This window comes from Adiantum capillus-veneris, chromosome 29 (genome assembly GCF_014529385.1).
Source record: "Adiantum capillus-veneris isolate H3 chromosome 29, ASM1452938v2, whole genome shotgun sequence".
NCBI classification, from domain to species: domain Eukaryota; kingdom Viridiplantae; phylum Streptophyta; class Polypodiopsida; order Polypodiales; family Pteridaceae; genus Adiantum; species Adiantum capillus-veneris.
Window position 1 is genome coordinate 98,788,964 of NC_140959.1, and position 26,499 is coordinate 98,815,462.

The window sequence follows — 26,499 nt, forward strand, 5'->3', positions numbered from 1 at the left end:
TTCAGTTCTCTTCCAAAAGAATGAGTAAGAAACTGAAGTTCATCAAGTACAATCTCTAAGCCCTTCATTTATCAAAGTCGCTTTCTCGGCCCGGTAGTCAACCACGGCGTAGTTCTTGTGGTACCAAGGGATCCTGAGTAGAACGTCACTCGCGTGCCCTGAACACCCCTGTCATTGCAAACGAAGTTTTCCAATGCTCGGTGTAATGGCAACATCCCATCCGCGTGCCAGTCGAACTACCTCCGCCTATGGCGTTAGTCTGTTGGGCGTAATTTCAAATCGAGCCGCCAATTCCAAGTGAAAAGAAGTTGGCCTTGGCTCCTTCAATAGAGCTTCCTGATCCTTCACTTTGCCCCAAAAGCGGCAAAGTTAGTACTTTCATTCATTAGATCCGATGCAGGTCCCACGCCATGTGATACAAGTTCTGCTTTTCTATCTGCCTTTTCTGCCACATTCCTCAGCTGCTCTCGAACTCTCAGGTCTGTCGTCGTCTTTATCATTCTGTTCTTTCTGTGCCTTATTAGGGCACTTCGCGGAGATATGTCCATGTTCCCCGCATCCAAAGCACTTCCCCTCTCTGATGAAGCGAGCTCTCTCCTCAGGAGTAAGCTTGGGTCGTGCATCCTTTTTTTCTCTGGGTTGCTCTTTTTTCTTTCTACTTTCTTTCCCAAAAGTCTGTTCGGCTCGTTGTGTCATGGCCTCATCTGTTGGGTAGGTCAGACTGCCAGAGTGAATGGCAAAGCCCCGCTCGCATGACTCATCAACTCCTGAATAGAAGCTGACTTCTGTTCCAAGCAGTGATCTCGGATCTCTGTAGGTAGACCCAAGGTAAACCGCTCAATCTGTTCTCTGAACGAGATCTTCCTGAATGAAGAGGCGGGTAGAAAAGAGCTCCAGAATCTTTCACAATAAGCATTGATTGTATCTTTCTTGGTCATCCGAAGATAGTTCCAAGCAGCTCATATATCTCGAACTCTTGAGTCAACCAAGAAGAAATAAAAATCCTCTTAAATTTCAGTCGTTTAACTGGCACAGTCTTGCTTAATAGAAGCGTGGACCACCAAGTACGAGCATTCCCCTTAAAGTAAGAGGCAGCCCTCCGAATCTTGGAGTGCTCTGAATAGCATCCTCCCGCGAAAACGATGTCAAACTGTTGTATAAAAGACAAAGCCTTCGAAGCATCCAAGTATCCTAAAAAAGTATCAAACTTGATCGAGTGGCCACCTTCCTTAAACTCTCGGACTTTCTTGCTTTTATCTTCGAGAAAGTCATACTGGTTGGCTTTGTAAAAATTCTTCTTGTTCGCATAAAACTTTCCGTCATCGGAATCTGAGCTATCTGTAGACGAGTCCTCAGTAGAAATGTCAGTCTCTGGGCGAGATGTAGCCTTCTTTGCCCTTTTTCTTGCCCTTTACGAAGCTTTGTGTCTTGCTTCGCTTTTTTGCTTTTTCTATCTTCTTCGCTCTAATCCGAGGAGCTAGAAGAACTGTCAGAAGAAGAAGAAGAAGAAGAACTGGGTACTCCTTCAAATCGAACACGCTTCTTCCGTTTCTTTGCCTTGTCAAATGTCAACCGACGACCCAAATATCCCGGGAAGTTTCTTCTGCTTTTTGCCGTGCTTTTTGCCTTTCTTTTACACGTCGAAAAGCTGAGCAATCCGTGCATCAACCACAGTCTCTAGTTCCTTCTCCGTGTATTTCTTGGAGGCAGAAGGTTTCTTGAGAGCGGGGTCCGGGAGTGGTGTTGTGGTTCTTTGCCACTCCATCTGTACCTTCCAAAGAGGCATATATTTTGCCATCTTCGGGTCCTTGGCAAAATTGAGCATCATCTTTGTTGCATCGCCAATCAATTGACGACGCTCCATCTCTCTTTGCTCCGCCTGAGTAGGCCGAGGCGGGCCATACTCTCTGTCTGAATCTTCGTTGTGATCCCAGCCCGCATCTCGAGATGCAGAGGGAGTCGACTGATCATTGCCTGAAGCCATAGGTGCCGCGGAAAAAAAAAATCGGGGATCGGATTTCCCGTAGAAGAGAAATCGGCCGTGCTCTGATACCACTGTAACAGACTTGGACACTCCCAAGTCAAGAATCAACCGTGACAGCTCCAAATAACCACTTCCAAAACAATTCACAGATCACAATGGATTTGCACTGGCCCGGCGGAGTTCCGTGCCTAGAGATATTGGCCCCAAAGACTGGCGCCCCTTTCGGTATTTCTTTTTATATTAATCAAATCAAAGTACAAGAGAGTGGCTAGGGTTTCACTCTCAGGCTCTGCGTCCAGAGCATAGATGCTCTAAGAAGTGAGGCCCTCACCACTAATTTAAAGGTTACAAGGGATGCCCAAAAGCAGAGCCCCAAAAGTATGAAAGCAAAAGCAGATTCTCTCTCTCTCTCAATGAGAGTCGGTAAAAAGCAAGTTCTCTTTTTCTCTTTCTTTCTCCCAAATCAAAGCGAAAAGCTGAGATTTGCGTCGCTCAAAATTTCCCAAAACGAAAAAAAAAAATTTAATAATCCGCCTCCGCGATTTCCGGAAATTAGGGTTTCTGGCAGAAATTAGGAATTCTGTTGTCCGCCACGTCATCACTTTGTGACAAATACCGAAAGGGACGCCAGTCTTTAAGGCCAATGCGTCTTGGCTCGAAACTCCGCTATGCCGAGTCAACTCTCTCTCTCTCTCTCTCTCTCTCTCTCTCTCTCTCTCTCTCTCTCTCTCTCTCTCTCTCTCTCTCTCTCTCTCTCTCTCTCTCTCTCTCTCTCTCTCTAAGTTCACTGATTTTACAGATTCCATTCGTGTGTTGCTATTGACTTCTCGTTTGGAGTGTCCAAGTCTATAACAGATTTTTGCAAATTTCTAGCAGGCAATCTCAATAGAACAGAGTACAAACGTCAACAACAAGTTGGCACGTGCATAAAAAGATTGATCCAGTACTCCAAGGACCCGAAAGATGTAAATCACCTAAAAAATCATCCGCTTGACGAGGTTCACTCCAAATGGCAAGAGGCCGTCCATTCTCCTCTCAAATCAGTAATGAAGCAGAAAACAAAGCTGAGTGCAGGAAAGCCAAAACTATACTAGCAAAAAGAGTTTGACCGAGCTCTTGAAGAGAAGACAAATCAATTGCAATGAAAAGCCTAAAGCACTCTCTGAAGAAGAGCAAATCAATAGATTTCCGCGATCATTTCGGCCGGAGATCGACTTTCGAGGTGGCTAGCAAATCCTAGAAGCATGTTCATTTCGAGGACAACCCAAATTTTTCTTCATCTTCTGTGAGTTTTTCTACGAGTTCCGACAATTCGTCGTTCTCTAGTTCCAATGAGAACGAGAAAAAGCGGAAGCAACGAAGAAAAAGCAAGAATAAGAAGAAAAGCAGGTCGAAGAAAAAGTCTAGAAAGCACAAAAAGCAATCTAGAAGTTCAAAGCAGGAGATCTTGTCCTCCTCTGATAGTGCAGATAGTGAGAAAAAGAGAAAGAAGACTAAGGGAGTTCAAGGATGGGGTCAAGCAATCAAGTTTGCCACGTTTTCACACTACAAGGACACCCATCAAGCCCTTGAATTCATACAGCGGTTTGACATCGCCTTTTCGAGAGGTCGTTTCTCGGAACACTCCAAGGTACGAAGAGCCGCATCTTATATGAAAGGAAACGCATAGACATCATGGTCTACGCTAGTGTTATACAAAGAAGCACCTAAGAAGTGGGTAATACTCGAGAGAATGGTTAACAAACAATACATCTCGCAGGTTGGCATCATCAAAGAATTAAAAAGGAAGATACTTTGGTTGACTATTGTGAAAGGTTTTGGGATACCTTTTTGCAAGTATTCTCGTTTCGGAGGAATACTTTGAAGGACCAGATTGAGTAGTTTTGTTGCGGACTACCAAAAGAGATTCGTAGGTATTGCCGGAGACAAAAGTCAGAATCAATTCAGAGGCTTATGGGACATGCAAAGCAAGGTTTTGCTATGCATGCTAGCACAAACCAATGTCCACCTCAACGGGGTAAAAGTCTTCCAAAGGAAAGTAGAATCAGAAAAGAAATCCAGAGTGGCCAAATTGCCAGAGGAGCATGTCGAGTACTTCGAAAGAGGGAAATTGTTATAGCTGTGGTGAACAGGGACATGTCTTTTGGGAATGCCCGCAAAGAGAATGTCACAAAGTGATGACGTGGCGGACAGCAGAAACCCTAATTTCTGCCAAAAACCCTAAAATTCTTGCAGACCCTAATTTCTGCCAAAAACCCTAATTTCCGAAAATCACGGAGGTGGAAAAAAAAAATGGATATTTTTGAGTGACACAAATCTCAGCTTTCGCTCTCATTGAGAGAGAGACAGAATTTGCTTTTGCTTTCAGAAGCTCTCTGTGAGAGGTGGAAAAGAGCTTTTGCTTTCAAGCTTTTGGGGCTCTTTCAAGCTTTTGGGGCTCTGCTTTTGGCATCCCTTGTAAACCTTTAAATAAGTGGCTTGGGCCCTCACTTCTCAGAGCATCTGGACGCAGAGTCTGAGAGTGAATCCCGACCCACTCTCTTGTACTTTGAACTGATTAATACAAAAAGAAATACCGAAAGGGGCACCAGTCTTTGGGGCCAATATCTCTAGGCACGGAACTCCGTCGAACCAGTGCAAATCTATTGTGACCTGTAAATTGTTTTGAAGTGGTTATTTGGTGCTGTCGCGATTGATTCTTGACTTGGAGTGTCCAAGTCTGTTAAAGTGGTATCAGAGCAGGACCGATTTCTCTTCTACGGAAAATCCGATCCCCAAATATTTTTTTTTCGCGGCACCTATGGCTTCAGGCAAGGATCAATCGACTCCCTCTACATATGGAGATGCGGGTAGGGGTCACAACGAAGATTCCGACAGAGGGTATGGCCGGCCTCGGCCTACTCAGGCGGAGCGGCGAGAGATGGAGCGTCGCCAATTCATTGGCGATGCAACAAAGATGATGCTCAATTTTTCCAACGATCCGAAGATGGCAAAATATATGAGCCAGACCTTTTTGGAGGAGGTGCAGACGGAGTGGCAGAGAACCACAACACCACTTTTGAAACCCGCTCTCAAGAAACCTTCTGCTCACAAGAAATATACGGAGAAGGAATTGGAGAACATGGTTGATGCACGGATTGCTCAGCTTTTTGATGTGCAAAAGAAAGACAAAAAGCACGCCAAAAAGCAGAAGAAAGGCACTGACTTCCCAGGATATTTGGGTCGTCGGTCGACATTTGACAAGGCAAAGAAACAGAAGAAGCGTGTTAGATTTGAAGGAGTACCCAGTTCTTCTTCTTCCTCTTCTTCTTCTGACAGTTCTTCCAGCTCTTCAGATTCGAGCGAAGAAGACAGAAAAGGTAAAAAGCGAAGCAAGAAACAAAGCTTCGGAAAGGGCAAGAAAAAGGCAAAGAAGACTAAATCTCGCCCAGAGACTGACAGTTCTACTGAGGACTCGTCTACAAACAGCTCATATTCTGATGATGGAAACTTCTATGCGAACAAGAAGAATTTTTACAAAGCCAACCAGTATAACTTTCTCGAAGATAAAAGCAAGAAAGCAGGGACATATCTCCGCGAAGTGCCCAAAAAAGGCACAGAAACAACAGAATGATAAAGATGACGACAGGCGTGAAAGTTAGAGAGCAGCTGAGGAACATGGCAGAAAAGGCAGATAGAAAAGCAGAACTGGTACCACATGGTGTGGGACCTGCACCCAATCTAATGAATGAAAGTACAAACTTTGCCGCTTTTGGGGCAAAGTGAAGGATCAGGAAGCTCTTTTGATGGAGCCAAGGCCAACTTCTTTTCAATTGGAATTGGCGGCTCCATTTGGAAATTACGCCCGACAGACTGACGCTACAGGCGGAGGTAGTTCGACTGGCACCCGGATGGGATGTTGCCATTACACCGAGCATTGTCAAACTTCGTTTGCAATGACAGGGGTGTTCAAGGCACGCGAGTGACGTTCTACTCGGAATCCCTTGGTACCACAAGAACTACGCCGTGATTGACTACCCGGCCGAGAAAGCGACTTTGATAAATGAAGGGCTTAGAGATTGTACTTGATGAACTTCAGTTTCTTGCTCATTCTTTTGGGAGAGAACTGAACGATGGTTAAACGTTGAATATGTTTTGACCTGATCAAAAGAACGCCAAGATTTTTCTCCACACTCATGCCGATTGATTTTTAGAGGGCCTGAAGATCAAACCATTGATCTGATACCTGGAAGCATGCCACCGAACCGGCCACCGAACCGTGTGAGCCGAGTACAGAATGAAAAGACCAGATTTGACTTTGTCGGACTTGCAGAAGTCAATTGAAGTATTTTGTGATGCTTATGGTCGCGGTCTTGATGCAAGAAGGCCATGTCATTGCTTACGAGAGCCGATTGTTCTCTAGGCCGGAGATGACAGCACAGATTTATGAGAAAGAGCTTTTGGTGGTTATCCATGCTCTTACTCAGTGGCGGCATTACCTACTCGGAGCGGATTTTACTATCTTTACAGACCATCAGAGTTTGCACTACTTCTTGCCACAGAAGCAGCTTTCGGAAAAGCAGATGCGGTGGGCGAACATCTTGTCACAGTTTCATTTCCAGATTGTCCATGTGCAAGGACAGAAGAATGTGGTGGCAGATGCTTTGTCTCAGAAGCCGTTGGTTCTCGCTATTTCTGTGATACATCATAGGAGCTTCGAGGATATGGTCGATCAGTATGCCACAGATACAAATTTTGCATATATTTTCAAACGGATACGGGATGGGGAGATAGTAGCTAGAGACTTCCTTCGGGAAGGCTACTTGATGAAAAAAACCATGTTGTGCGTTCCACAGTCGTTGAGGGAAAAGGTTATGACTGAATACCACTGTCTACCTTTTTATGGGCCATCGCGGCATTGCTACCACCATGAAAGGGGTAGAGAGATACTTCTTTTGGCCGAGACTCAAAAAAGGATGTGGAAGAGTTTGTGCGCAGTATGCCAAAAGGTCAAGTTTGACAGGCATAAGGCACAAGGATTGTTACAGCCTTTACACATACCCACCCACCCCTGGGAAAGTATTGCAATGGATTTCATTTTTGAGCTTCCAAGAACACAGAATGATCACGATGATTTTCCGATTACATGGCACGTCTGAGACGATTGTCTCAGACAGAGACCCCAGATTTATGAGTTTGTTTTGGAAGGCAATTTGGGAGAACATTGGCACGCGGTTGCAGTTCTTGTCATCGTTCCACTTGCAGACTGACGGGCAATCTAAGATTGCCAATTCGGTGGTTTTAGATTTATTGAAGTCTTGTATCTCGGATCAGAAGACTCAATGAGAAAAGAACTTACCTTTGGTGGAATTTGCCTACAATAACAAGATACACTCTGCGACGGGGAAGACGCCATTTGAGATTGTTGAAAGTGCTACGAAGGTTCCATCCTTCCTGAGCACGAAAGATTAGATATTTGAAGCGGATGAATATTCGCGAGATTTAAATATGGCTTTTGCCAAGGTTCGCGAGACTTTGCAAAACTCTCAAGAACGACAAAAAAAGGCAGCGGATCGCCATCGTCGCGACTTGAAATTGAAGGAGGATGATTGGGTGCTCTTACGTTTTGAGAAGGCACGCCTAAGAAAGAAAAAGGGAAAGGAGAGGCTTTTTCCAAAGCTTAGTATGCGATACTACGGACCTTTCCAGATCACTGAAAAGATAAATTATGTCTCCTTCCGATTGAAACTGCCAAATACTTTGAGGATTCACAATGCATTGCATGTGAGTGTCTTAAAACCTTTTAGGGGTGATGTGCCTGATGATGGGGAGCCTGATGAGCAACCCGAAGTGGAAGAAAACAAGGAGATCCTTGTTCCTGAACAGATTTTGGCACATAAGGATACGAAGACTAAAGGTAAAATCCGAAGGCGGTTCTTGGTTAAGTTAAAGAACTATCCTGCACTTGACGGAGGAGGACCTAGCAGATACTCCTCGGATCGTGAAACTTTACCTCGATGTTTTGGTTTAGCATAGTCTACTCCAAACGGAACCCAAAAATTCAGCTTGGCCAAAGATCTGGTGCAGTGGGATGCACAAGAGGGGAGTCACTCCACTCCTTTGTCAACAGATGGTTTGATTTTGATACTAAAGTCACTGATGTCTCTTTGAGCTTCAGGGATACTAAGAGCTGACAATATTCTGCTAGATGACTTTATGAAATGGAATTCCTGATAATGATACTGAATTGTTCTTGACTCAAGAATTGATAGACGAAATGAATACAGCATTTTGGTATGATTGATCTCGAATAGACATGGTTGCAATAGGGGTTAGTCAATCGGACATCGATGAGGTCCTGATCGGACCTAGATGTGATTGCTAGCTACATTGCCGATAAATCATGGTCTAAGATCCGAATGAATGTTGAATGTCATGTGATGTCCTGTGATGTCTGGTGATGTCCTATGATGTCGTGTGATGTGACTGTCGATTTTGTACATGTGCTAGATGTGTGTTCCTAGTACGTAGGTACTAACAGTCAGTGTCTGCTAAGACGGTTTATGGCTTTTGTCGGTTTTGCAAGCGTAATCGCGGTCGATTACAATGCTTTCAAGAGGGGGGTATGTCACAAAGTGATGACGTGGCGGACAGCAGAAACCCTAATTTCTGCCAAAAACCCTAAAATTCCTGCAAACCCTAATTTCTGCCAAAAACCCTAATTTCCGGAAATCGCAGAGGTGGAAAAAAAAATGGATATTTTTGAGCGATGCAAATGTCAACTTTTGCTCTCATTGAGAGAGAGAGAGAGAGAGAGAGAGAGAGAGAGAGAGAGAGAGAGAGAGAGAGAGAATTTGCTTTTGCTTTCAGAAGCTCTCTGTGAGAAGGGGAAAAGAGCTTTTGCTTTCAGGCTTTTGCTTTCAAGTTTTTGGGGCTCTGCTTTTGGCATCCCTTGTAAACCTTTAAATAAGTGGCTTGGGCCCTCACTTCTCAGAGCATCTGGACGCAGAGTCTGAGAGTGAATCCCGACCCACTCTCTTGTACTTTGAACTGATTAATACAAAAAGAAATACCGAAAGGGGCGCCAGTCTTTGGGGCCAATATCTCTGGGCACGGAACCCCGTCGGGCCAATGCAAATCTATTGTCATCTGTGAATTGTTTCGAAGTGGTTATTTGGTGCTGTCGCGATTGATTCTTGACTTGGAGTGTCCAAGTCTATTACAAAGAACCATAGGAATTGTCAAAGGTGGCAGCGGAAGATGCAATGAGGACAGATCTGGCTCGTGATCCGATGGGTACCTTGACTCCGAGCTAGAACACATGAACAAGGCACACCTGTGGAGAAGAGAGATCACATAGGTAGAATGAGAAAGGAAATCTGAGAATGAGAGAGAGAGAGAGAGAGAGAGAGAGAGAGAGGCTCTCCATGCTGATAACAATCTGCTCATACAAGTGACCAAGGGTGGTCCGGCATAGAACTGACATGCCAATGGATAGACCTGAGGACTCACACGACTGTGACTGATACTAACACTGCCAACTGCTCCTGCACACGAGACCATTTTCACGGTCTCAACATGGGCTGCACCGAGCTACATCTCCTCCCGGCAACAGGATGGATCTGGAGAGAGAGAAATCAAGCCTCAAGGCCGTCGTCGTATGGCTGCCCTCTAGAGGGAGAAGGAATCCTCTAGGGTATCTACTGCCCACTGCATCTGCAACCCAAGCAAGCAATGGGGCTGAACTGCTGTGCAAGAAAACGCTGGGCTGATCTACACCAAAACGCTAGGCTAATCTAGAGGAGAAACGCCGGGCTGATCTGCACCAAACCCCTCTGGGGCACCCAAGGGAGGGCGCCTCCCTCTGGGCACTGAACGCATACTCTACAAGTGACTTCCCCATGCTTCCTATATAGGGTCATCCATAAACTGCCCGACCCAGCCCTCAGCCCTCACGACCTTGTAAATATGGGAAAATAGGGAGAAGGGCATGAAATGCCTATGGGAGACGCAGGGAAAAATAGAGGGAGTCTGGGATAAAATATCCCAACCCTCCAAGAGCCTATGTAACCATGGAACAAAGCCAAAACCCGAGCTACATGGCTAGACATGACCCGACATGAGTGAACAACCTCAAACTGGCCGGGCACAGCCACAAAACAGCCCACTCCCTAATCTGCTCCTGGGAGATCCCGGAGCTACCACCGGACGGGAATATGAACTCTAACAAGAACCAGCTAACAGTTCATTAGACTGAAGGACCAAGGGAATCCGCTGATAGTTCATCAAAGAATTCTACCATTTGATTCAAGCTTAGGACATGTTCTTTTTATGTGACCCTTAATGTGACAATGAAAACAACGACCTTCCTTAGAATAAGTGCTTTGTTCTTCCGATGTGATGTATCCTCCTACAATGCCTTGTGCTACCTTTTCATCTGGAGTAAGCTTAGGTAGCAATTGTGTTAGCCTTCCCTTTAGATTCATTGGAAGAATTCTTTGATGAGAGACTTTTGAAAGCATATTTACATGGGACGGCGGGTCGGGGTCGGGAACGGGGTCGAGACGGCAAAAGTCAGCAAACGGGGACGGGGGTTGGAACGGCAAAAAAAAAGTGAGTTTTTTTGGCATTTTTTGACCTACACACATGCCACACACATAGAGCATCACTTTGACCATAAATTTACACTAAATAGACCAAAGAACACGAGTCATATAGGCTGAAATGTGCTAATAAAACATCGATGATCGATGGATACAAAATGAGAAGTGCATGCCACAAGGGCTCAAGAGTCAAAAAGCCTAAAGGACTTAGGACAAGCCTGAGGCCTCAAGGATAACAAAAAGTACAAAGGGCTATGTAGTAGGTAGAGTCGTAGACTCAAGAGTCTAGACTCGAGAGTCGAGTGATCAATGATCATCAAATTCAAGAAGTGCTCGCCTGCTGAATCTCCACATCGTCGTCGTAGTCAAGGTCGTCAGCGACGTATGAGGGCTCGGGAGGCTCGCATTGAGGCTCAAAATCCTCCTCTAGCTCCTCCAAAAGAGTATCGGCCATAGATGGATTCTCTTGTGCCATCTCCCACTCAGTGAAAGGATCTGCCTTGTGTGTGACGCTCTTGGCAAGCATGCGCAAGTTAGCACTCACAAACACCAAATCATTGGCCCTTTGAACCCCAAGGCGATTCCTCTTCTTAGAGGCAATGTGGCTGTACACACTCCATAGTTGCTCCAAGCAACTAGTGGTACATGCTTGGCTAAGGACACGAACAGCCAAGCGCTGCAAATGTGGGCCATCTCCTCCATAGTCCTCCCACCACAAAACCGAGCCAATCTTGTTGCGATCAAGCTGTGAATCTACACATCCATAGGAGCCCTTCTTTTGCCTGTAGTTGAGTAGCTCGTCTCTAATCTTGCGCCTAATGTCACTGCTAGGCTCAAGGCGCTCCAATGCAAGCCGCCATCCTTTGCTCACCTCCTTGTCGGTCTCTTGACACCTTCCTTGAAACTCAGGGTCAAGCACATAAGCTGCCGCATGAAGTGGAGAGTAGTATCCATTCCACCTCGACTCACACAAGCCATGAATCTCCGCATACTAAACAGGGTCAGCCACAAGCTTCTCAAGTGCCTCTATCATCCGATCCATGGCTTCGTAGACTTTGCCAATGCATGACTGCAAGCCATCCACCACTCGAAGTAGGTGTAGAATAGGCTTGACCATGGCGTCAAGAGTCTTCACCTCCTCCCACCAAGCAGCGTCATCGGCCCATTCTCGGCATTTCAATCCTACTGCTGATGTAGACTCCGGCATGGCCTGGAACTCATCACTAAGAAAGAGGCCCCTTAAGGCTTCGCCACATGTAGACAAGCGGCCTAGCATAAGCCAATTAAATGCAAATCTTGTCTCTGAATATTTGAGCAAGGACAAGTGGCTCCTCTTTGAGAATTCATGGCGCACTTTTTGATGGTTGAGCAGAAAGGAGACAATTCGAGAGGCGTCACCAATGGTGGGTGAAATCCATGACAAGTTCCCTATGTCCTTGAGGAGGTTATTGAGGCAATGCGCCATGCAAAATGTGACATGGATGCTGGGATACATGCCCTCAATGATAGCTCCGGCTGCCCTATTTGACGCCTCTCCATCTGCAACCATACAAAGGACATTCTCCGGGCCGGTGATCTCTATGGTGCTTGTCCACTCCGCAGCAAGCATCTCGGCGGCCTTGCCACTATCGGATGCATCATGTGACTCCACAAAGTACATCTCCCCCCGAGAGTAGGCCACCACCCCGTGGATGGACCGCTTGCGGGTGTCGCTCCATCCATCTACAAGAAGAGAGACGCCATTGGTCTCCCACAAATCCTTTGTTACTTGGGTTGCTTGCTCCACGGCAAGCTTTTCTTTGTCAAGGAGGGTGGTGTGAAGCCTCTCCGATGAAGGTGGTACATAAGAGGAGCCATATTCCCCTATTTTCGTAACCATGGTTCGAAAGTACGGAGACCTATCCACACAAAATAGAGCATGTTGTGTTAGTATGGAGAGTCGAGAGTCGAGAAGTTATAACCCATTATGAATACAAAATGGAAGATTGCAATGTGCATATGCCAAGGGAAACTCACCGCGTAGCATGGAAGGCAATGTGGTCGTGGAAGAAGAATCGGGCAACCGACCTATCCACCTCTTCCTTCAATTTAGGATTCCAATTTTCGTTGAGAGTGGTTTAGCGATGCGGAACGGAAGAGGACGGTGTATATCCATGGCTCTTGAAGGTTCGAGAGATGTCGTCAAGGTTGGCTTCCCTTTGCTCTCGCGGTGTCGCCGTGGCGGAGGGATCAACGGCAACAAAACGGCCCCTCTTGGCCGCTTTCGCAACCTCATACACCGTGAGCTTCTCAAGGAGATCCAACCTCTTCTCGGGAGCTACATGAGGGCAAAACTTCACCTCGTGACCGGGTTCATTAAGAAGATGGGCTCGCACTTTGTTTGAACCACCCGATCTCTTGTATGGGCATAGCTTGCACGTCCATGGTCTTGCACCGCCACCTTTGCCACGCGAGCTAAAGTCGACTTCATCCCACCACGACCACGTTTGCACGGCGAGCCTCCTTCAAGAAGAAGCGGCTTGAGAAGTGGAGTTGGCTTGAGATGACATGATGGTGGAGAGACTCGAGAGAGTAGAGCTTAGAAGTTAGAAGAGTTAGAGGAGAGCTTGTGTGGAGAGAGAGTAAAGGAGAGCTTCAAAGTGGGTAGAAGAGGGAGAGGAGAGCTTCAAAGTTCAAACTTCAAAGTGGGTAGAAGAGGGAGAGACTTGAGAGTGGAGACTAGAGTGTAGAGTAGTCAATGGTCATGCTTCAAGCTTGAGCAATGAGCATTGAGTAGAGAGGAAAGCATTGATGATTAAGACTTGAGTAGCTTGAGCCTTGAGCTTGAGGGAAATGGAATGAGCATTGAGACTATGAGTATTAAGAGGCCCAAGGGAGCCTTTTATAGCCTCCCAAGGGCCAAGGCTCCAAAAATATGGCAGTTGGGGCTCCACAGATCCGTTAAAAACAGTCAAAAACGGGCAAATTTTTGAATGGACCCCCCGTCCGACCCCGGTCCGTCCTCGGTCCGTCCCCCCTGCGACCCGCCTGTCCGGCCTCATTTCCGTCTGTCTCTCGACGTTCCCTTCCGTTCCCGGCCCGGTTATGGCCGTCCCCCGGCCCTGGGGGCCCGTCCCCCCCGTCCCCTGTAACTATGGTTGGAAGATTGGTTGGAAGAGTTATCATTCTTACCGTTCTAAGGGTTCTAAGAAGTGTGCGAGATACTTGTGGAAGTCTTGTTCTCCTTAGGCTTTCCCTTGTTGTGCTTCATCTCCTGTGCGAGAGCAATTGCTACGGCCTTGTTGAGATCGATTGGATCGAATACCTCGACATCGTACTTGATATACTCGTCCAATCCAAAGAGAAAAGCCTCCTTCCGCTCATCATCCGACATGCGTAGTTGTGTACCTAGCTGCAAAACACGATTAGAAAAGGACATAACCGGCATACCATTTTGCTTGAGAGCGCGCCAATCATCCTTCAATCGTGCAAGGTACTGAGGTGGCATAAACCGCACCTTGAGCTTGTCTTGGAAATCAGCCCAACTAAAAGAGAGGGACGTGAAATCGTCGGTTGCCTCTAGGTGCGCAGCTAGTTGTGCCTCTTGCCATGCGTGATACCAATTGATGGCATCACCGGCAAATTACATAGTTGCCATCAAAACTTTGCTATTTCCTGTCTTCTTAGTTGTCGCAAAATAATCATTAAATTGATGCAACCAAGAATGAATAACTGTGGCATCCATCTTACCGTCATACTTACTGAAAGTCAACTTTTCTGTAACTGGATGGTTGGAATCCGCGTCGTGGCTTGCGCCACTTGACGAACTCCCACGATCTTTGGGTGGTTCGGTCTTCGAAGCTAGGATGTGGCAAATAAATTCTTGATGACGAATCTCCCTTTGAGCTTTACGTTCATCGCGCTCGCGTTCGAAAGCAAGTCGATTTTCTTCTTGTTTTGCGGCAAGAGCAAGGTGATTTGCTTCTTGTCTATCCATCATGGCCATCATCTGCTTGACCACTACCTCCATAGGGTTTGGCGTAGATGGCGAAGGGGGAGGGTTGAAGAAATCATCTCCGGGTGGGAACGAGTCTTCGTCGCCTCTCTCATGCTCATCACCTGTATGTGAAGTATCCATTCCGCTTCGGGTGACGACCATGCACTATAATCTTGGGGTCTTAAGCTCGCGAGGAACTTGGGTTCTTGAGGGTCTTGAGGTTCTTGAGGTCCTTGATTCGTGAGAATCTTGGGTTCTTGAGGTTCTTGAGGTTCTTTAGTCTTGAGGGACTTGGCTTCTTGGGGTTCTTTCGCTTGCAAATCGCGTTGCAGAAGGATCTTCTCTTCACCCAAGTTCTACCCTTTTCTGCGGGCCCACCCCTTGGCGGCCTTGCGCTCACACCAAGGTTGCTTTTTCCCACCTCACGTAGATTGGCCGGCCACTAAGTGCACGGTCCGCTCTCAATGAGTGAAAAGAGACACAAGGGGAGGCTGGACAAGCCCTTCTTTCTTGGGATTCCGGTCACTCTTCAACAAAACATGATACGCCCAAGTAAAGGCTGGACAAGCCCTTCTTTCTTGGGATTCCTATCACTCTTCAACAAAACACGATTAGGAATCGCCACGCCCAAGTAAACTTGGGTTCATGCAATCGCAACAAGCAAAAAAAAATTATTGTGGCTCTTGTGGTTCTTTCCTTGAGTAATGCAGAACACTTCCAAAGCTATGATACCAATGTTAGGTGCAGCAGAATGAATGTTGTATTTTCTCAAGATTAGTGATCTTTATTTGCTCAAGGTTCTTTTTAGTTCTTAGGGAAGGAGAGAGCCTTCCATCTTGTAGAGTGCTACGATCACGAACAAAGTGAGTGGATATTGTGCGTGCAAGTGAATGAGACTGAGAGAAGGAGAGAGAAAAGATACGACACCCGAGAGGTTGTAAAACCCTCCTCTAAAGGCCCCATTCTCGTCGGTGAGAGTGGTCTACTTTGATTGCACAAAGGTGTACAATGCGAATGCAATGGACTGATGCAATGGGACTATGCCGATGACGAAGACGGTGATGACGACGACAACTTAATGGCTGAAATCTGGGATCTTCTGGTCGCTGAATTTGGGGACTGTTTTGGTGGCTGAAAATGACTGTTTTGGCTGCGTTGTTATGGCTGTAAATGGGGGAACATCTGCAACCAACTTGGGGAGAATCTGCTACTGTGTCATGGCTGAAAACCTGAGGTCTGAAGTGGCTTAGGGCTGAAAACACAAAACGCTGGCTGAATCTGGCCTTCACCAAAACGCTAGGCTGATTTGTATCTGCAATCCCAAAACGCTGATGGATCTGGTGCATGCGAGGCTGATCTGGCTCTGCAAAGCAAAAACGCTGATGTTGCTGATTGTCAAAAACGCTAACGAGGCTGATGTCAAAAACGCTAACAATGCTAATGCATGCTAATGGTTGGTCGCGGGAAAAACGCTGAGGATGGGCTGATCTGCAGGGAATCTATCGCCAAAAGGGGGAAGACTTCAAGCGATGCTGATGCTTTGTGAAAACGCCAAGGAAGTGGGAGGTATGGCGATGGATCTGATGTTGTGGGGGGTACTGCTGAGAAGTTGCCTGTTGAGCGGGAAGCTCCTGCTGCCTCTTCTGCCAGAAAGTGCTAACTTGGGTTTGCTTATATATTAACTTAGCAAAATTGACCTACCTACTTTTGTTGGAAAGTCACTTAAAAATAATAAGTGAAAATACCAATAAATCGGAAAATAGGCTAAATGCACTGGAAAATTCCCCTAACTGATGCTAATGGATTCTGATGGAAATTCCGATGATCATGCTGTGTGCAACCGGAGGATATGCATCTATGCTAAGTGACTGGGCATACACGGTCTACGAATAGACTCACAAAAGTGCCAGATCACTGCTAATCTAGACTTGACTGAACTGACTGAACCCTGCTGTGGTGTAGCTTGTCCCGGACACATAGGGTTGGGATGTGTCACGTGACAAAACGCTTTGCTAAAATCAGCCTGCGGAAAATCAGGGATTTCGTACGTTGTGCCTCGTCATCAGCAACTACACAAAAGCACGAATTCCGTAGAGATGCCACGTCAGCCTGTCAACACGTTTTGCGGCGCAAATTCCGGAACTGCCTTACTGTGGCTTGCCACGTGCCCCCGGGATTTGTTACCACGTGTCCTAGTTCCGTACATTCTACTGCCACGTCACTGTCCGGGTAGTCTGATTTGTGACATTTGCCCTTTGAATTAGACGAGATTCCTCGCAGGAAATCTCTCTAAATTGTCTTGTACAAGCACCCAAGGCTTTCCCGAGGCTCCCTTGGCGTTACCTTGCAATTTAGGTGTGAAACCCTAAACCTACAAAAAAACACAGCAGACAGTAATTTTCTGTTTTGCATCATTTGAGTGGAGCAAACACGTCTCAAAATCTCTTGCATGCAATGGGGTAGTTCCGCTGTAAATCGGACGAGTTTTCACACGAAAAAACTCTCCATTTTTGCATCCTTTGCAATGGAACTGTGCGTACCTGAAGGGGATTAGCACTCGAGGGCAAAACTTCACCTCGTGACCAGGTTCATGGAGAAGATGGGCTCGCACTTTGTTTGCACCACCCGTTCTCCTGTACGGGCATTGCTTGCACGTCCATGGTCTTGCACCGCCACCTTTATCACGCGCGGTAGAGTCGACTTCATCCCACCACGACCATGTTTGCACGGCGGGCCTCCTTCGAGAAGAGCCGGTTGAGAAGTGGAGTTAGCTTGAGATGACATGATGGTGGAGAGAGAGTAGAGCTAAGAGGAGAGCTTGTGTGGAGAGAGAGTAGAGGAGAGCTTCAAAGTTGAGAGGGTAGAAGAGGGAGAGAGTGGGTAGAGAGACTCAAGGGTAGATCTTGAGCGCCCGTAGGTAGACCGTAGACGGCGTAGAGTTTAGATAGTAGACGGTAGAGAGGAGAGGCTTGTCACTTGAGCCTTCATTGAACTTGAGAGAAAATGAGTCCCAAGGGTGCTTTTATAAGCTCCCAAGGACCAAATCCCCCCCAAAAAAGTAGATGGCTGCCTCTATCCGTTAAAAACGGTCACTTTTTAAATTTTTAAAAAACTGCCCGTTCTCGGCTGTCCCGGTCCGTCCTCGGTAGGGCAGGCGGCGTTCCCGGCGGTCGGATGAAAATCCGGCCATTCCCAGCCGTTCCCCTCCGTCCCCGGCCCAGTTACGGCCGTTTTGCGTCCCTAAGTCCCGTCCCCTCCATTTCCTGTAACTATGGTGTATACTACACATGAACGCATATGCGTGCACACATGAGAGAGAGAGAGAGAGAGAGAAAAAGAAAGAAAGAAAGAAAGATTTTTAACGTCTATGTCAGGCCGAAATCGGCCTATGAGACAAATCAAATGTACATTGTGTGTATGTCATCCGTCTATCGGAAAGACAAATGAAACAAAATTGATACAAAACTGAGCTGAAAGTAGGTAGTGGAGTATCTGAGGAGGGATGGAGCTCTATCTCTAGGGGTATATGCATGTCTGTATGCTCAAGGTAGTACAATCATGAGAATGCATCAAGCTATCTAGCTCCATCCTGTACTAATGGGGGGGTGTAAGATGTGGTACATGGGTGGGTCTGGTGCCAAGGCTACCCGGATGAAAGCGGTCGGGTCAGCCCTCATCTGAGCCACTCGCTCCTCAGTGGCACGGCGCTCCCGGGCTCGGATCTCCTCGATCTGTCGGTGGTGGGAGCTCGCGCCCCTGTAGCCTGTGACTCGTGGTCGTCGTCTAGCTCGGTTCACCTCCGCCTGTGGGAGTGTCACTCCCCTCTGAGTGTCTGGTGAGGGGGGGGCGGAAATCCTCTGAAAGAAGTCTGTGAGCTGCGATTGTCTCCCCTCTGTCTGTGTAGCTGTGTGTGGCTGTAGTAGTGTGTCCCGATGGCTCTGTATCTCTAGTAAGAAACGTCCGAGCTGTCTCTGATCTCGAGATTCCATGATCTCTCGGAGAGTGGGCTGTCCTCTAAATAGGGCCTCATACCTGCCTCTGATCTCAGTGTATGCTCTGCATCTACATACAAAGTGCTCCTCACTCTCCACCTCCTCTGTGCAGGCTCTGCAGATTCGCTCCCCCCTCGGAACACCAGTATGTCTCCCGATCTCAATCTCTAACCTGTGTGAAGCCACTCTCAGCTGACCAATCGCCACCCGTGAGCTATGTGGCATATATGTGTCCATGTAGCGTGGTCTCTGTATGAACCCCCCAGATAATATGGTGAGAAACTGGTCTCTGTAATCTGACATCCTCGTCCCCAAGCTAGGTGCCGCCCAGACTCTCCTAGTGTATAGCTGCCACAGATCCTGTCTCAATACCAAGTTCCTCTCACTGCGAGAGAGGTGAACATATGGTGAGTGGGGGTCGTACTGGAATGGTGGTAGGCTCTCCATGTCAAGACCGTGTCCCTCAAACCATGCTCTGACCTGTGAGTACCATGCTCTCTCATGTCCACTCTCTGATAGCTGTATAGCTGCCTCAAATGCTCTACGGGTAAGTCTGTCAGGAGGTAGCTCTCTCATCCTCTGGATGAAGCAAACTGTCTGGAATAGTGCCTCTACAACCATAGGTGGTGTGGCGAGCTCGGCTCTAATAATGTCGTGTGGCACTGTCTTCTTGCTGCGGAGCAAGCGTGAGATCATATATACCTGTGGTCTCTCAAGTTGTGTCCACTGGTCAGCTGTCAATCCTGGTGCCCATACTGCCGCCGAGTACATCAAGGCCGGGGTGACTAAGGTGTCGAAAAGCCACCCCTTCGTGCGGGGCTCCTGAAAGTGTGCCTGGTGGCACCTCCGCTCTAGCATGGCCAGAGCTGCATATCCTCGGGTGAGCCTGTCAACAGCAGCCTGCCTCATAGTGAAGGGTCCTGGTAGGCTGGTGAATGTGATGCCAAGGTAGACATAGGAGGTGACTACATCAACCTGTCCTCCTGCTGCTGTGAAGGTGGCGGCGCTCCTCACTGCACTGGATGTGTGAAAGATCATAACCTTGGTTTTGCCAAGGTTCACAGTCAACCCCCTGTTTGTGCTGAATTCGTCCAAGGCCTCAAGATGGCGTTGCAAGCCCTCGGGTGACTCTGAAATCAACACAATATCATCAGCATATAACATGATGTGGACCGGAGTACCTGCTAAGTCGCTCCCCTCTCCCCCTGCTCGTAGTATGTAGTCGGAGATCTCGTCGATGTATAGCCCAAAGAGTGTCGGGGAGAGTGGGCATCCTTGCTTAACACCAATGGTGCTAGCAATGGTCTCTGAAAAACCGCCTGGGCAACGAACCCGACCCGCCACCTTCTCATATAGAGCATATATGGCCCAAATCATCTCTGTTGGTACCCCAATGCTGTGAAGGCGCTGGAAGAGTCTCTCGCGTGGGACTGTGTCAAAGGCCTTGCGGAAGTCCACAAAGCAGCAGTAAAGCCTCTTCTTCCGCGCCTTTGCCCCATCAATGAGGCAGCGCAGAACGAAGATGTGGTCAATGGTGGAGAAAGCTCGTCTGAAACCTGCTTGGCCTGGAGCTCGTAAACCCTCGATCTCTGCGTAGCAGCTGAGCTGTGCCTCAAGTACTGCTCCATATAGCTTGGCCATCGTGTGGCCAATCATGATAGTCCTGTAGTTCCCTGGGTCCAGGGTGTCGCCAGATTTGTGGATAGGCACTATGGTGTGCTGTGTCCACTCCTCTGGGAAGCCCTCCCCTATAGCCCGGTTGAAGACATGTGCAATCAACGGGGCTATAGTGGAGGCCGCATAAATGATGTGCTCACTCTGTAATCCAGTATGGTCAGCTGATCGTCTGTGCTGCATGCGGCGTATGGCCCTCTCTACCATCTCTGCCGTAAAGAAGGAGGAGCACGTGGGGCGAGGCTCGTGTGGTTGTGGAATAGGAGGCTGCCCTGGCACTTCATAAAGTCGCTCTGCATAATCATGCCATATCTGTGGATCCTCAATAGCTGTAGTCGGACGTGGCTCGCGTAGGGTGCGCCATGCCGTCGCGCTATCCATGCTCATGAATAGGCGGTATAGCTCAAGCTCCTGTGCCTCTTCGAATGCTCGCCGCTTTTGGCGTGTCAGCGTCTTCATATGCCGTCTGGCCTCTCTCTCTGTGATCTCTCCTAAGGCTTGTCGTGCCTGGAGGCGTCGGTATAGCTCTCTGCACTCATCATCATACCAGCGGTTCTGAGGCATAGCCCCGGGGGGGGGAGTGCGTCCTGTGTGAGTGGTGTGTGGAAAAGAGCTAATAGCTGAAGTGTGGAGAACGGAAGAGATATGTGATGTGAGAACTGAGAGTGGTGTGGATGGGTGGAGGAGACATAGGCCATGTTCGACCTTGGCCGAGTAAATAGAGGCTAACTCATGTGTGAAATGGATGGTGGTGTGTGGAGTGCGTGTTGTGGAGCTGTGTGTGATGGTATCTCCGGTGATAGAGAAAGAGAGGTATGTGTGGTCGGCTCCGATGGGTATGGGTGGAATGGTGAAGGATGTGATAAGGTGTGTAGCCTCCCTGGGTCCCAGAATATAGTCGACTGTACTCCCCCCTCCTTCTGCAACTCCATGTGGCATACAAGTCAGGCCCCCTGAGGTGGGCCACTGGACCATCCCGTTATAAATAACGAGACGGTGCTGGGAGCCAAGTCGAAGTAGATGTCGTCCATAAGCTGTGACTGGAGCTCTGTCTGCTGTGTCTCTCCTAGTAGCCTCCTCATCTAGAGTGTGTAGTGTCTCTGGGTCCTCATGGTCATATGTCTCACACTGCTCACTGCGTGTACGAGCATTGAAGTCTCCCATAAGGAAGACTTCGCCCAGTGTGGAGTACTCCATAATCTCCTCCGTGAGGCATGCGTACGGTGACTCCTGCTCAATAGGGGCGAATCTGGAGCCTGTGGGAGCAAAATAGCAAAGGGCAATGTAGACGATCTTGTCTCGTGAGAGCTCGAGGCAAATCCACATGTAGCGGGCCTGTGGGTCCCGGGCAACAATCTGTAGTCTGCTGTGAAGCCCCTGTCTAAAGAGTATGGCCACTCCTCCTGAGCCGCGAGTGGTGTGCTGGCGCATACATCCTCGATGTAGAGACTCCCACTGAAATCCATGTATCCGTGGTAACCCTCTCTCCGGGAGAGAGAGAGAGAGAGAGAGAGAGAGAGAGAGAGAGAGAGATGGAACATAGCAAAATGCCTAAAAAATCTACGAGATCTAAAATCTACACCATGTCATATGATCTAAATGTCTAATACAAAATACTAAGGTGACAAAATGCTAAAAATGTAAACAAATAGGTGGATTCACGGACCAAGTGTGTGTGTGTGTGTGTGTGTGCACGCGCGCGCGTGCATGCGCGTGTGCGTGCTCCCAAACATGGAGCATTCCTATATCCAAATGGCTAGAGAAGGCATGCATAAGTATAAAGTGATGCCATTAGCAAAACAAGCAGAAAAACTATCGATTGAATTTTGCAGGCTGCGTAGCAGAAGAATTCTCTAATACTAAAACAAACTACTTTGTTCATCAGCAAAAAAATGTTATCCACGAGCTGCAGAATAGGTGAGAATTGTAAAGTCCATACCTCCTTGACTTCTTCTACTGCATAATACGCTTTCGTTGGTATTCCAATCTCTTTAGGTTGCACATCAATGATTACAAGCACTGGATTCGGAAGATAGCTGCCAGCAAAACAAGCCGCAGTCTCTGTTACTATAGGTCTATGCAGGTCCAACCATTTTGAGCACAATAATTGGATTAGTAGAAATTCTCATGCAACAACAAACGGTCCACTTAAGGCTGTGCAGTTTCAGCACCTAGAGTAAAGAAAATTACTCTCGGAATAGCTCGTGTATATTTAGATCGTTCTCTCTCAGCTTTGGTCCCGTACTATACCATCCAACCACATGCTCTTTGGCTGAAAAAACTTGCAAAACTTCCAATAAACAGCAAAGCTCCTATGGATCATCTTATTTCACAGGGAATTGCACTCACCATTGATCCTTTTGAACATGTCAAACATTGTTTCGTGATAATTATGGTCCAAAAACCATATGCTAGGATCCTTGTCATCTTCCTCAAAAGGGACTGAAATATGTTAAACAACTCTCTCTCTCTCTCTCTCTCTCTCTCTCTCTCTCTCTCTCTCTCTCTCTCTCTCTCTCTCTCTCATACACACACACATAAAATACATATATATGTATATATACAAAAACACATATATGTATTATGTATGTATATACACATACACACATAGATACGTATATATATTTATACATACACACATATAAATGTATATATATTTATACATACACACATATATATGTATATATACATACATACACATGTAAGTATATTGATTTCTATTGATTGATAAACCTTCAAAACACCCAAATGGTGCCAATTTTAAGGGCAAGTACATCACTGATTACAAAGCAGGCCCAAAGGCGATAATCTGAAAATTTTAAAAACTGGATACAACTAGCCACATTGCAAACTGTAGGGAGCTGAAAGCCAAGGTAAAAAAACCCCACCTAAAGAGATAAAAAGGGCATAGGGAAAAGTGCCCTAGCAAGTTAAGTTGAGAAAGGATGACAGCAATAAAAGATAGGCACTTCCATTAAAAGCATACTCTGCAACTATATAGCAAAAACCTAAACCACCAAAAGCCACTAGCGGTGAAAAGGACAAGGAACATCTACAAGAGTTCTAATGTTGGGCATTGCCCACCAACTGGAATGATCTGAGACAAAAGGCAATGGATATATAGAAGAGAGAGAGCAGTCGATGACGAAGATGAGGGAGAAGAGGCAGCTGACATCTATCACCAAGAAACTGCAGGAGGGTGCCACAAGATGAGCAACAAAGCGCTGCACTGGAGCTGAAAAGGAGCTATCAACCGGGATAGAAACCAGCCGACTTGTTGAGAGTGGCTCCTGAGGACCAGAACTCGGGAGGTAACTCCAAGAAGACAGTTTAGGAGGATCTGGTGACAACCACCTTTTGGAAACCTAATGTAGAATGTAACAAGAGGGCAACCCGTGCAAACCGAAAAGAACAAATTGAACAGACTTTAGACGCGTGAAAACAACTAAATTGAAAGAGATGCACGGCACACGAGACATGGAGTGGCAGAGTTCCACCCCAAGAGAGCACTAGGCCCAAACCTTGGCGCCCCTTTCGGTATTTCTTTATATTGCTTCAACACGTTACAACTCAGGCAGCATTTCTTTGCACCTTCCACACTGTAGGATGCTAGAGAGTGAGTACTCCGCTAGGGTCTAGGCCCCTCAGCCAGAATCTGTCAGTTGGCTAGGGTTAGGCTCGAGGAGCCCTAACCCTTTGGGTCTTCATTGGCATGACACGTCAGCAATCCCCCTTCTTGAAAGAAGAGTGATTGTTCACAATTACATTATATCTGCAAAACAACCCAAGTTAACTCAAAATATATGAGGGTCAATCCGGAAGAGCACCAATGAGAGGTGCCACCTTCTGAGTTTCCCCAGTGGCTAGCTCCACTTCAATTTCTTGTACTTGGGAATCATAGTCAAAGTCCATCTGCTTGAAGAAGTCGCGATGGATGAAATTCTTGGTAGCTCCTAGGTTAAAGAAGATTAGGGCTTTCAAGCCGTTGATTTTTCCATATGCTCTACACAAATCATTAGAACTTTCGAGATTAATGCCATAAATATCAGGTACAAGCCCAATTGCACATCTAGCTCGCTTAGCTAGAGGTGGTCCCGAGGCTCTGTCGGCAATCGAAGCAGGCGTCGGCCTATCGGTGCGGAGGAAACAATTAAAATAATTATGCCCTCATTGAAAACATCCAAAACATCTGCCTTCTCGTTGTTGAGGCGTGAAACGAGGCCTTTCAGGTTTGATTGTCACAAGAATCTCAAGGAGCTGTTCATTGTGGTTGAGGATCCTAATTTGTTGCTAGAGTTTCTTATGTAGTAAATTCTAGCTTTTCTTTCATAACCTTGTAACCAACATCAACATGGTCAATAAGTTCTTGCATTGTGGATACTTGCTTGAAAAGGCAATACTCCTGTAATGGTGATGGCATTCCAATTGTGTCTCTCTTGCATTAGTCCTCCAAAGAATCGTCTTGGAAGGCAGACACCGGAAGGTAGACATTGAGAAACCTTTGGTTGCAGTCTTCCATGGTCTCCATGGCAAGCATTTTCAAGTTTCCCCGTTTTGACAACATCTAGACTTCGAACAAGGAGGTCATGTAACTGCAGGCAAAAGTAGTCTCGAAAGCATGCCAAATCCTCAGGCATGCAGTTGGGTAGCGATTCAACTCCACCACTGCATAGCATTATCTTTGAGAAATCCCGCGGCTCGAGAAATCTTTGATTCTTATATGTAATTTCCCAAAGCATAGATGTTGTCCAATTATTGGCGAAACTACAAAGCCTTCTCACTCCAGAAAAAGTGAAAAATTTTAACATCGTCCCGCCATCCTTGAAATCCTTCGGTTGGTTAGGTGCAAACCCCAGATGTGCATAGTAGGGATATCCATACGAGCTCCAACAATTGTATCGAAGAGGCGGTGGTGATGGGGGAGGGGGTGGCAACGACGGTGGCAGAGGCGGTTGCACTGGATAAAGGTCAGACAACTCTACCATGTTCCTAAAAACTCCCCCAATTGGAACAGATTGCTCAGTCGGTTGTCAGTTGGAGGCTCTTGTACTTTCTAGTAACGGAGGAGGTGGCACCACATGGGGCATCTGAGGGGGCAACATGTAGTTCCACAACTTTTGAAAATTTTGCAACATCAAGAGATTCTATTGGATGCCGCGAAAGTATGTCGCGAAGCTCTTCGAAAAGAAACTGCAGCTACTCTATAGAATCCAAAAACGCCATTGTGCTCTATCTATATTGTAAGGACCGGTATGCTTTCAAAAAAGCACACAATTAGAGCTCTGATACCACTATAAGAGGAGGGCACCACGTGCCAACCGAACAAACTGAACAGACTTTAGACGCTTCAAAACAATTGAGCTGAAAGAGATGCGTTGCACACGAGACACAGTGGCGGACCTTCACCCCAAGAGAGCACTGGCCCAAAACCCTGGCGCCCCTTTTGGTATTTCTTTATATTGCTTCAGCACGTTACAACTCTAGCAGGACTCCTCTACACCTTCCACACGGTAGGATGCCAGAGAGTGAGCCCTCATCTCATATTTAAAGGCCCTTGGACCTCAAAATAAAAAGCTAGTAGTCTAAAAGCATCTGGTCTCCCAAAAGGTAGCGCCCTTAGAGAATGTCCGTATATCAGTGCCACGTCATGAGTCTCGCACTTCGCGTGCGTCCGTACATTGCCACATCAGTTTATCAGTGCTTTTTTGGACGTCCGGACAATCTACCACATCAGCATGTCAACATAAAATTTGGGCATCCATCGTTTCAGAGGCTAAGGCTGAAAAATGTTGAGGCTAGTGGCGTTTTTCCTTGGCTGAAAAACGTTGTTGCAGGGCTGCAGAAACGCTGGACTGCTAGGGTACTTTGAGAGGCACCTTGCTCTGCTCCTCTGCCTATCTCTGGTGCTCCAAGGCTTGCATTTGTACCTGCAAGAAGCTGGGTCCAGCAGGCTCCAATAATCCCCCATGATTTGGGAATTCCAAGGGTCATTTAATTAATAAAAATGTTCCGTAAGAGGTGGCTCACGCGATGTAGGGAAAATGGTTCCATGCGGTGAAAAAGCTTATGCTTAATGCTAAGTACTGATGCTAATGCTAATGGGTTGTGCAATCAGAGGGTATGTAGCTACTCTAAGTGTCTGGACATGCACTGTAAGGTGCAGCGGAATGAATGTTGTATTTTCTCAAGATTAGTGATCTTTCTTGCTCAAGGTTCCTTTTAGTTCTTAGGGAAAGAGAGAGCTTTCCGTCTTATGGAGAGTGCTATGATCACGAACAAAGTGAGTGGATT

At 47.0% G+C, this 26,499-nt stretch overlaps 1 protein-coding gene across 1 annotated transcript in view; it reads right to left on the reverse strand.

Annotated features, from left to right (window-relative positions):
• The window catches only part of LOC147419648 (26S proteasome non-ATPase regulatory subunit 7 homolog A-like), a 99,320-nt gene that overhangs the window by 43,940 nt on the left and 28,881 nt on the right, over positions 1–26,499 (reverse strand). Inside the window, exons 2-4 of the mRNA XM_086505398.1 lie at positions 22,558–22,650; positions 22,399–22,480; positions 22,148–22,244 (exon numbers count right to left, since the gene is read on the reverse strand). Coding sequence (XP_086361524.1) covers positions 22,148–22,244; positions 22,399–22,480; positions 22,558–22,650 — 272 coding nt within the window. The remainder of the gene's footprint in view (positions 1–22,147; positions 22,245–22,398; positions 22,481–22,557; positions 22,651–26,499) is intronic.